Source organism: Falco peregrinus, chromosome 2 (genome assembly GCF_023634155.1).
Source record: "Falco peregrinus isolate bFalPer1 chromosome 2, bFalPer1.pri, whole genome shotgun sequence".
NCBI lineage: Eukaryota > Metazoa > Chordata > Aves > Falconiformes > Falconidae > Falco > Falco peregrinus.
In genome coordinates this window covers 50,146,917-50,159,532 of record NC_073722.1, presented here as the reverse complement: position 1 = coordinate 50,159,532, position 12,616 = coordinate 50,146,917, and the positions used below count along the sequence as shown (strand labels likewise).

At 36.8% G+C, this 12,616-nt stretch overlaps 1 protein-coding gene across 4 annotated transcripts in view; it reads left to right on the top strand.

Moving 5' to 3' along the window:
* SORCS2 (sortilin related VPS10 domain containing receptor 2) overlaps positions 1–12,616 on the top strand; it is a 579,304-nt gene that overhangs the window by 521,422 nt on the left and 45,266 nt on the right. For all 4 annotated transcript variants that reach the window (XM_055796804.1, XM_055796801.1, XM_055796802.1 and 1 more), the window contains exons 15-16: positions 10,459–10,579; positions 11,920–12,053. In XM_055796804.1, coding sequence (XP_055652779.1) covers positions 10,459–10,579; positions 11,920–12,053 — 255 coding nt within the window. The remainder of the gene's footprint in view (positions 1–10,458; positions 10,580–11,919; positions 12,054–12,616) is intronic.

Sequence of the window (12,616 nt, the reverse complement as noted above, 5' to 3'; positions counted from 1 at the left end):
CAAATTCCCTGCAGTATTCAAAATATGTACACTCAAATGCCAAGGAAAAAATACTTTATTCCATTGTACTCTGCAATAGACCTAGTTAAGATTTTTAGGAGTTTTAGGTGGTAAAATATTCAAAAACGGTAGGAAACTCATTCTGTGTAAAAATCAATTTCTAAATAGACCTAGTTAAGAGTTTTAGGAAAACTAAGCAATGAAGTATTCATAAAGTTTAGGAAACTCAGTCTGTGTAATAATTAATTTCTAAATGAATAGCTCAAATCCACCATTTATTGCTAAATTAATAAGTAAGGTTTGCTAAGAAATTTTCTAGACTAATTGATGTATATTCATCAAAACAGCGCATGGTCTAATACACTTTATTTTGTTCTAAATTCTTTAGAATTCTAAGAATGAAGGTTACTGCAAAGCAGTGTTTAACTTAGCAATATGCTATATTTGGGGAAAATTACTTAATGACGCTGGATTGAGTAATGGCCTAACTCAGTGGAAAAAGGAAGAATTTTTCTACGTCTGAAATATTGATGTTCCTCTTCAGAGGAAGTAGTTCATATAATGAAAGTTTCAAAACTGTAAAAATGACTTCTAAATCACATTTCAGCTTCTGGGAGTGTTTCCCAAATGGGTTATTTAGATTGCAGTATAAATACAGTAGGTATGATAACCATGGTACTGCAGACCATGGCCCCTTTTAAAAGCCAGTAAGAGGTTACATGAAAGGACTGTTTTTCTTTGTGTCAGGTAGAATCAAAATGTTCCCTATGGGTAATTGCAGTTTTTTGCAGAGGGATTTTTTTTCTAAGGTCTCCTAGAGTAACAATTTATGATGCCGCTGGGAACTTCATGACATCTCTGAAATGCAGAACCCCAGCATGCAAATTTTGCTGTCTTGAAAGTCTGTTGTTGCATTCCTGTTGGGTTCCTAGGTGATAATGGAAACAAGAAAACAGTCTCATTTAAACTTCCTCAAAACGAAGTGGATATGATATTAACAGATGTTAGGTATTAGGGAGAACATCTGGATTTTTGTAACTGTCAATTCTGCTAGGAGTGTCAGCCTCAACTTTAACATCAGTTAGTCAACATTGTGTAGTTTGTGCAGCTTATTCTTGTGTGACACGTGGCAGCAAACTACCTTCCCTGTTGTCTTTAAGTGCCCTACTAGGTGGAGGTACATCTCTCTCTTAGGAATTCTTCACTACTAACTTTCTTGTACTGCAACCCTTAAAAAAGATAGATAAAGCCTCATTATGTAAGAGAATAGCAGATATCCCAAGGCAATGTCTAGGTTTTATCTGCAGCTAGTTGATCTCTTATTTGAGAAGCATTGCTTAGTTATGAAGTGGTAATTTTCCTTTCTGCATAATGAGGAACAATTTTGTCTGTCAATAGATGGAGGAAACATACAGAAACACAGGAAGACAATGGTGATAAAAGCATTGAAAAAGCAAACTGATTATTTCAATCTGATCTAGATATCAGTTAATCCAGGTGTACAGGTTCCTATTTACTGGCAATTTTAGTGCTTTTGCTGACATCTCTGTGGACACAGATGTTAACAGAGCAAGTTGTAGTATTGCTGCCAGCCTGTGGCCTTGGAGCCAAGACCATGGGACTGCTCTTGTCTCTTTCTCAGCTCAAATGAAGTCCAGTGGGTAAAACGATTTTTTTCTTCTCTTTCCGTAAAGTTTTGATAACGTATTCAGAAACATGGAAACACGATGCTTTCAGTGTCTTTGTAAGCCCTTATTTAGTACCTTTTGAGAGCAGACCTCAAAATATATTTGAATAAAAGAAGCTGAAAGGTTAGGAATCCATGTCCTATAAGAATCTTTTATCACCTTGTCCCTGTGTAAAGGAGGAGCGAAGGACAGAAAAAGGGTGGCACATGACTTTTTCATTCAGATGGACGCTTTATGTCATTTTGAGGCCCTGTCACTGAGTGCCTGCAGCTCTGGTGCTCTGTCTTTGCTTTCAGGGAGACAGTTACGTTTTAGCTTCTAGTTCTAATAAATGTGATGATGAGGTAGACATTAGAGGCTTAGGACAACAATAAAGTTTTTCAAATATTTTACTTATTTTTGGGTGAGGTCTTGAACTCCATTTTGTTATATTTTGCTCTCTAAATGAAGAAGCCACAATTTAGGTGACTGTAGGCTATTTACTCTGGCTCTGCCAGGTGAAGTGTGAATGAATAATTTCCTATCTGTGACAAGAGACACTTGTTTTTTAAATATAACTAGGGAAAAAAAGTATTAGCTAAAGAATTAATTACATATTTTTTAAAGTATCCCAAATTAATCTTTAAGTAAGATGACAGCAGAAAGCTGAATGATACAAACTATCCTCTACAATGTCGTATGTTTCTCTTTAAGTTAATCCATTTGATTCACTGTCCACCTTGTATTATTTCTGCATAAGGCATCAGGCTAGCCATTAAATCTTCAATTATTTCCAAACAGTTTACATGTAAAAAGGTTGTTCTTGGACAGGAATTTACCAAATAGATGGAAAAAAATGTTGGAGGTAATTTGCAAGTATCACGGAGCCAAAGTATTCCTTTCCATCCTTTTTTTTTCCCTAAAGAGCTGAAACCAAGATGTTTTGTCATAAAACAATGAATGGAAATTATTATTTTTGGGGGGCAGGAAACAATTAAAAAACATTTTTTCATTCAATTTGAACTGAATTTTTTTCCTCCTCTAATTTTTCATTCTGGCAGCCAAAAAAAAAACCTCCAAACCAAACCAAAAAACCAAAACCAAAACAACAAAAAAAACCCCAAACCCAAAAACCCCCAAACCCCCTATTCTTCTCTTTAGTCCATTAAGTATATGCATATGTTTGTAGTTTAAGGCACTTAAATCGTAAGTGCCTCAGTGTATTTCTACGTGATCTGTTTTGTACACAAGCACTTTTTATGTGCAGTTGCTGTATGTAGGCAGGTGTCTACTTTTGCACATGGAAGCATTCATCATTTCTGTAGTTAAAATTTAGCAAGGCCACTGAAAATGTGACCTCTGTTACGTTCTTTTGGGGAATTAGAAAAATATGCTGAATTATAATCTTGATGTATAACAGACTGCAGCTTGAATCATACATTACTTTCATCCATTTTACTAGTATGAACCCTTTGACTTACTCAGTTTTTGTTGATTTTATAATGTTGAAAAGGAAGCAAAGACAAGTTTTAGAAGGAAAGCATGTGTATAAAGATTCATCTGACATTTTCTTTTTGAAAATTGTAGGCTTCAAATAGCACTGTAGGACATAGTCATGGCTAACCTACTCTTCCAACCCATATCCCCTTGGAAAGCCTTTCATTAATAATATTACTGCTTCTGTGAGTTAAGGAGGACACTGTTGGTAGTGATTACACTACAGATAAAGTGCATCCTTCCATGCCTCCCTCAGTTGGTGATTTCTTTACAGATTTTGGCATGGAGAGGTCATATGTCTTGCTATATGTTCAAAGGCACTGTAATAATATTAATTACAACAGGCAAAACAAAAAGACTGTCACATTTATTTGCTTTTTTAGTTACATTGTCATCAGTTGTAGTAAAGGTCTAAGTGAAGCAAAGGACTTGGGTCTTTAGTTCACCATAAACTGACAAGAAAGTTGTTACACACTACTCCTTTTATATAAAAAGCAACTGAGAAAGTTGCTGCTTTTTTAATGTAAATGGCCTCTGATATTTAGTGAACTGTAAGGTGAATTCACTATTCAATCTGAAATTGCAATATTGTTAGAACAATTATCAAGGAGTCATGACAGTTAAAAAATATTTTAATTATACAATAAGTTCACTGACAGTTGTATTTCCTACTAGTATGATCTACTATAGGAAAGGGAGTCTTACATGGGGAACAAGATCTAAATACCACATTTTAGCATAGCTCTGTGACTGCTTCCATTTAGATGAATACTTTACAAGAGACAGACTGAGAGTTATTAAAATAATTAACTAGCATCTCTGAGAGTCTGGCTTCCTTTCCCATATTGATCACATACTCACTGTTGTATATTGAAGTTTAGATCCAAAAAAAATTTAGGTACTTGCCTTAATTACACATGCTTGGACATCTTTGTTTAGATGCTGCCTGGAGGAATTTAGACATGTTATCAAAGACAGAGCCATTGGGATTGCCTTTATCACCTGTATGTGGGGTCCCCAGTTGACCCTGATTCAAACCCTAGGTTTTATTGTCAGTAGTTTTATACATTTGAAGGCTCTGCCAAAACAACAGAGGTTCTGTTTTGCCCCCGACTGGCATGTCTGGTTAGCAGTGTGTCAACTGGGCAATACAGGACTATACAGACAAATTCTGCTACCTTGGCAGCATGCTGTTTCAAACATCACAGTTGACGACAAAGTCATATAGAGGAGAGCAAAAGCCAAAACAGCACTTGGGAGATTAAAGCAGTGTGTCTAGAACGAGAGAGGCATGTGATTTCAAACAAAAGTAGCAGTGCATCACACAGTTGTCATCACTAGTCTTCAGTACGACTGCAAGACTTAGACAATTTAAGTTGCTACATTAAACATCTGAATAAATTCCACATGTGCTGTCTTTGTGACCTTGGTGGAGTAGTACAGCAGGATCACTCCTGCCACTGAGGTATTTGAGTGATCTCAGATACTCAGCAGTAAAACAATACTGTTGCAGTTTCAGCTGTGCTGCAGTATGCTTTGTCTGGATACAATATGGCTAACAGATCAAAGGTAAACCACCGTAACACTACAAAAAGTCGCTGAATGTGTGTCTTAATGTATGTGGGATGAGATCCATGATATGGGATACTGTAGCTAAAATCCATCTGCTCTAGCAAAGAGTGTTTTGATGCTGCGAAGGCCCATGAAGAAAATCTTGAAGAACACAGTAGAAAAGCTAAAGAGGAAGGCAAGTGTAGTGGTTATAAAAAGCTGTGTCTGTGACATCTGAGATGAGCAGTGTGTTGTCAAAATCAGGCTCATTTTTCTGGAATGAAGCCATGGAAGCTTAATTTTTATTTAATAAGTCTTTGGGAGTCTCCAGCATCAGCATCATCACCACCGTAGTCAGGTGGTTTGCAGGTAACACAGCAGGTGATACAGTTATTACTGCTCATCTGAACTAGGAACATCTGGAATAGATGCTCTTTTCTATTGAATAGAAACGTGAATTTACTGGAAAGTACTATCATCGCATATAATTTCTGTTAAATTATCTCTCCCTGATTATGAGCTTTATCAGGAACAGAAATAACCAGCAATCCTCCAGCAAATAGTTTAAACTAGTTAGCTTAAAACCTGCATTAAACTGTCTTATCTATCAAATGATGCAATCAAATTAAAAAATGTGATCATAAATGAACTAGGAACAAATGTACAAAGTTGTTATGGCAACTGAAACACTGAAGTAAAAATTATGGATCCTAAATTCTTGCAAATAAAAGTAAATTAATTTCCAAGGTAATTGGAATTTCTTTCAAAAATTATTTATCACAGCATCATCTTTCATAGTTCCAGCAGAATTGATTTGATGGCTTTCTAATGAAATATAATTAATCAAGAGGAAGGTTTTAGTAGCTTATGAATTACTATCATCTTGAAATTTATCTTCTAATCATAAGTTACACTTGCTGCACTGTTGCAGTCTTTTCCATTGATATTTTATTGGGCATATATATTTTGCACCTGAGCAATTAGATTGTGATTGCTGTTATGTATTGTTTTATTGTAGCTCAAATTTTTGCATAATCCATTGAATCCTACTAAATACATCTTTCTTTCTTACTTTGGAAGAGTACTCCTTTTTTTATTCTGGTGATATTCGGCAATACATTTGGATGGGTCTTCTCAATGGAGCAACAAGTGTTACTGCAGCAACAGCATTAATAATCATTAAGCCTTTGTTTTCTTCAAACAGTTTAAGCTGAGTGGGTATAAGGTGCTGGATTTCTTGGGAAATTTGCCCCAGGAATTACAAAGCTGTATGGCTGTATTTTTCATGGGGTTTGTGGCTGTGCTGGGACACTTCCTTGAATCTCAGGAATTTTACTTAAGCCAGAGAATTGTGGAATCAGTGGTACAGTTACTCTGCTCTGTCAGAACATGGTTTTCAGTCTGCAGAATCAGAACAACCATAATGGAAATTAGTATTTTATTTTTTTAAAAAAAAGTCTGGACAGGCAGAAAAGTTATTTATGTCTTTTGCTAAAAATCCACAGAGGAGAGGCTTCTATTTCACCATTGAAGCAGTATCTTTGCTGTATACATGCATCGTTTGCATGTAGTTTCCATATTACTCTAGGAGAATTTGCATAATTGCTAGAGCAATTTCTATAATTTTTATAACATTATAGGATGTGAGACTGGGCAATATCTGAATATTTTATCTAATCTTTAGCTCTAATCCTGATGTTTTGCTAATTTCTCACTCTAGTGAGAGAGAATAAGCCACCTCAATATCTTGTACCATTACCATTACAGAATCACATAGTCACAAAATAGTTGAGGTTGGAAGGGACTTCTGGAGGTCATCTTGTCTGACCCTCCCTGCTCAAGCAGGGCCACCAAAAGCCAGTCACCCAGGACCATTTTCAGATGACTTTTGCTTATCTCCAAGGATGGAGACTCCACAGCCTCTCTGGGCAACCTGTGACAATGCTCAGTCACCCTCACAGTAAAAAAATAATTCCAGATGTTCAGAGGGCACCTCCTGTGTTTCGGTTTGTGCCCATTTCCTCTGGTCCTGTCACTGAGCACCACTGAAAACAGCCTAGCTCCATCTTTTTTGCACCCTCCCTCAAGGTATTTATATACATTTATAAGATCCCTCTGAATCTTCTGTTCTCCAGGCTGAACAGCCCCAGCTCTCTTAGCCTTTCTTCTTAAGAGGTCTGCTCCCATCCCTTCATCACCTTCATGGCCTTTGTTGGACTCCTCCAGTCTGTTCATGTCTCTCATACTGAGCCTAGAACTGGACACAGTACTCTAGGTGTGGCCTCACCAGTGCTGAGGAGAAGGAATTTGAGAATTGTGCAGCTGTGTGTTTTAAGTTTATTGATACTTGTCCTTCCTCTGTTTTTGCCTTTCCTCTGGGTCTCTTTGAAGACAAGTACTCCATCTGTAACAAAACTCTGAACACATTTTGTTACGCTTCTTGGCTTTATCTTTTCCAGAGGAAAACCCAATTCTTTCAGTCTATCTTCACTGGTTACAATTTCTAAGCAGTTTATGAGTCATCCTTGCCCCTCTTCAAATTCATTTTTAGTGAGTGTGTAAATATATGTATAACATCCAAAATTAGACACCATATTCTTCCAGAGGCTCCACCAGTGCCAGGTTTATCAAAAGAATTACATCAGTGTATTCTGTTTTCCAGTTCTGAATATAACCTAGAGTTAGTCTTTTTTCTTTTGCAGCACCATTGCATTCTTGGTTTAGTTCCCCAGAATTGTCCAAGCCTTTTCCTCAATATTTGAAAGTTATTCTCTATTTTGGTTTTGTACTTTGTTGGGGGGGGGTGGGGTGGGGTGGGGTGGGGTGTTTGTTTGTTTTGTGGGTTTGTGGTTGTTTTCTTTTTTTCCCTAGGAGTACTTTTTGCAGTTTGTTTTGGAGTATTTCATCATGTTGATTTCTGAGTATTACTTTCATCAGTCAGTGTCCGCTCCCCTCCTTTTGTCTTATCCACAAAATTTTGTGTGTTTGTTATTTGATCACACGGGTTTTATGAAAGTATTGATGGCAGACCCATCATATCTTTGTGATACATATCTCAAAATATTTCCCTGTTTAATAACTACTTTTAAAAAATGGTTTCTTCTAATAGGATATGTACTTCCATTTCTCATTTACAATGATTTTATCTGCACTGTTTTCTTTTTTACATTGAGACAATGTCAGCTAGAACTGTGTAGCAAAGGCCAAATATGCTACATTTTCTCCTTTCCTTTATCCACTTACCCTATAAAAGAAGGAAATTACATTAGTTTGACATGATTTGATTTTGACAAATCTGTGGTGGCTGTTTGTTATCATTTTAATTATCTCCAAGGTGCTTGCAAGTGGAGAGCTTAATAATTTGTTTGGTATCTTTGTGGATATCAAAACTAATTCTGTAACTCCTTGGGCTCTTGTTTGCTGGTTTATATATATGGTTATATATACACACATATGTGTGTATATATATAGGCAAAATGTTTCCCTTTCCATAGTCATCGGGAATCACCCTAATCCTCTGTGAGGTCTCAAAGATGATTATTAATAGTTCGGAGGGGTTTTTTTATACTTTCAGGAGAATTTCATTATTCTGTTCTGCATTGAACTCAAACTACCATCTATTTTCCTTTCCTGACTAATCTGTCCAAGATAGCTTACATGAATGAAGAACTTTTCACTTGTTATATTAGAAAATACTTCTCTTGAGGCAGGAGTGAAGGTTTGACAGGACTTGGCTTCTTGCACATGGACATACTTGCTGATAAATGAGTAAATAAAAGATATGTAAACAATTTGTAAATTTTTGTGGTGTCTGAGGAAGCATTCGCTGAGGTAGGTAGCTACATAAGCACATGGTGAAGTCTGCCTTATGTTTGTACTTTATGGAGAAAAAAATTTTTTAAAAAGAAAAAAGTACAGGTCTTAGCATGCAAAAGACACTTTGTGCTTGTCAGCAAAGCTGGTCATATTGAAGCAGACATTGTGGAAGAAGCATGAGACCACCTAAGTTGTCACTTCAGTGAGTATGTAACTACAAGTGAATAAGATTATATGATGACTGCAGCTCTCAGGATCCAGCTGAACCAGAAAAAGGAACCAAACCTGTAGGTGTCAGTGAGAGATGTGGGACCACACACCTATGTACACATACAGCCAGTGGACCAAGCCACATTTTTTTAGTTTTCATGTATTGTTTCTACTTCTGAGCCATGGGTACATTTAGAAGGAAAGAGAGTATATGATCCAAGTCCTTTAATCTCAGAGCCTTACGAAAAAAGAGCAAGACATACAAACTAAATGCACATGTTCCTGTTTAATTAAGTGCACTTCTGATGGCGAAGTTTCCTGTGAGCCTGGATTGTTCAGTTATTATAATGTGAGCAGTATGGGCAATAATCTATAGATACCTACATATCTGCACAATGACTGAGAAGCAGAGACACCAGAAAGGAAAGGGGGAAATCACTGTATTACTTTAGTCTCTCCAACTATTTTTCAGCCTCTTTGGTAGACTTCAAGGCTCTGCATCTGTCTACCAGGGAAGATGCTTAGTGTGATGATGTTTCCCTGTGCTACAGAGAATCCACCCTTTCCTCACTTCTGGTCTACCCTAGTTCCACTTTGAACCTGGTATTCAGGACAAGAGAAATGACTATGTGCAGCAGAATGATTTTACCAAAACTGTACCATTCCTGCTGTGTCTGGATTTGGACAAAACTGAAGGCAAAACAAAAGGAATGAATTAGTTTGGAGAATGCTACTAAAGCTTGGAATATGAACTCTATGCAGTATGAACTGCACAGAAATTCTTGGCTTCAGAATCAACCTTAAATTCTTTGGCAAGTAAGTCACATAAGCCTGATACAAACCGCAAATACATTTGACTTTTTCCCAAATAGAGTCTTTATCCTTTCTAATTTATTTTTTTTTTGGATGTCATACTTACCCATTTTATTTTTGAAATAAATACGCTGACATTGAAAATGTTGGCTGCTTTGAAAGTGCAGCTTGTTTTTTAAAGTAATAAGATTTCCTTTTTTTTAAAAAAAAAACAAATTAGTTTGTGGCTGGGTTTTATTATACGGTGGACTATCTGAAATGAAGAGGACACTCAAGAGTTCTTCAGCACAATGTGTAGATACATTGTATTGCTTAGAAATTAATATAATTTAATGATACTGCTGTGAGTTTAAACAATAGCAAATTACCATCTGAAATCTGTAACAGTTAAAAAAAATACACATCAGAAAAAACTGAAGAAGTTGCTCTGTAATCGTAACGGATGAGTGACAGAGCTGGAAATTGAATCTGGTGATCCTGGGTTCAGCTCCCTTAATTCCCTATCAAAATCTGAGAGCTCTGCATGTTTCATATAGCAAGATAATAGACAAAAATGTTGGGTTCCAAATTAGAAAAGGTAGTATATTTCCAATTAATGTTCTAGATAGTTTGTTGAGGGGAAAAAATCTATAAGCTATAAGCTACATTTTTGCACTGTAAAGTTTCATAGAGAATTGGCAAATGTTCTCTAACTTAAGATATAACTAAAATGTTAAATGTTCTCTAACTTGTATATGTTCTCTAACTTGTATATGAAGAGGAGTAAAAGTGGAAGAAAAATTAACCAGGGACCTTTTAGTAGAGAACCATGACCATGGAAAGGAAAAGACTGAACTGCAAATTTGAATCTGCAATGTCTGGTATTTCTTTGCAGTAAGATTTTACTTTTGATCTTTTTGTTCAGAGTCTTTGGACATATTAGCTACCGTTCAGACTGGGAACTGGTGAAAGTGGACTTCAGACCATCTTTCCCCAGGGAGTGCACTGATGATGACTATGAGTCTTGGGAGCTCACAAATCAACAGGTATTCACAGTCTTATGTTAACTGTCACAACTTCTCCGTAGCTTTCAGTTCAATGTAGAGCTGTGTGCTAGGAAAATGTTTTCAAACAGAATCCGGATGTTACATCCCCAGCTTTGATCTCCTTATGTTGGTTTATGCTGATTTTGCAACTGTTTAAAATGGGAGAGGATTTTGTGTTCCCGTAGGTTGTGTGATCTGTGCCTTGGGAAAAGGTGGAAGTATATCTGGTGGTCTGCCATAATAATAGGTGGTCCTGTTGGATTGTGAAGCATATACCAGAAACTGAAATGTGTAATATTGATTGAAGCAAATTCAACATGCAGTCATGTGTTCTGCCAACTTCCTGACCACATACTGTACTCGTATATAAATTGCCACAAGTAAAGCCCATTCCAGAAGTAATTTAGGATCTCAGTGGACCAATCATGTAATGCAGTCCAGTTGTTTTGGGCAATACCATTTCTGCAGTAATGTATTAAGGCTGTGCTAATCCTGGTGCTCTGGCCAAATCCAGTTTTGCAAAGCTGTGTTTCTAGACAATGTATTGATTAAAGAGACCAATGTGAGGTGTTGGGGGTTTTTTTACATTAAATAGAATATGTCATATTTATTCATAATCGTTCTGATTATTATGTTCTGCTTCTTCCAGTACATTTGTTCTTTCACTTTCTGCAGGGTCGGAGGTTTTTTGCAAGCTAGTCTGTGTTACTCCAGCTTTCCAGCTGTCATTTGATAGTTCTCTAAATGCTTCATTTTGCACTTCTTGTTTGGGAATGGTGTGTATTTACAAATAACGTTTGCAAATCTGAGCGTAAAGAGTAACAGTATCTTGGGATATTGACATTGAAATGTCTTTCAGAAATTAGAAACTACTAGAACACTTTGACAGAGTACTTACAGCTGCCCAATTACCAGTAGGGGGCGACGAGTCTTCATTCTGCCTGTGTCCAATCGGTGCGCGATGTTGCCTGCCAACAGGAGATACAGTGATTTAGATGGAATTTCAGCCATCTGCGTGCATACTGAACTTTTAAACGGCCAGTTGTAGGCCTGTGCCTAGATTGTGCACACATGGAACATGGGTCAAATGGCATTTGAATTTTCATGTATATCTTTGGGTTAGTTCCCTAAAACACAGCGTGTGTTACAAATCTGTAATGGCCAGTTAGTGAACAGCGGTGGATATAAGGGCTTTCTATACCTATATACATTTGAATATGAGAGAGTTGTTACAAGTTTATAGTCTTGGCATCAAGACCAGAGTTTCTCAGGACAACATAAGGTCACATCTGTGTTGTGTAGGTTACAGTGTGCAATAAGTCCAGTGCTTTGCTGTTCAGGGTGATCGTTGCATCATGGGCCAGCAGAGGAGCTTTCGAAAGAGGAAGATTTCATCGTGGTGCATTAAAGGGAGAAGTTTCACATCAGCTCTCACATCCAAAGTGTGTGAATGTGTGAACTCTGATTTCTTATGGTGAGTCTGTCTGTGGACCTTTTGGTTTATTGCTAGTAAATACTTACTTTGAGTTTGGAATGGGTGTATTTTCCTCCTTTTGCCCTCTCCCCACATAGCTGTGTATAAACAAATTTCTTCAAATAACAGGTTGCCTTTGCATTTGCCTTTGCTTAAAAACATTGCCATGCTTTAAGTATTTGTTTCACCTAACTGAACAAATCCTGATGTTTTCCTCTATTGATCAAGACTTGAAAAATTACCATTGGATTCATGTATAAGGCAAGCAACCCCTTTCTATTTGCAAATGAATAAATAAAAAAAAACAAAACAAAACAAAACAAATCAACAAAACAAAACAAAAAAAACCACCAACCAGAAGAAATGTGTTGGTCTGAGTGGCAAAGGACACCACATGAAAGTTAACTTTGCAGAACTGACAAAGTCATTACAACCAGTTTTTCCCCCAAGTGTGCACAACTCCCATTGATTGAAATTAGACTTGGCTTCATCAACTCCTATGTCCAGCTGGTAGAATAATACTAAAAAAACATTTTTAATGTTAAAAAAGTAGTCTCATCTGC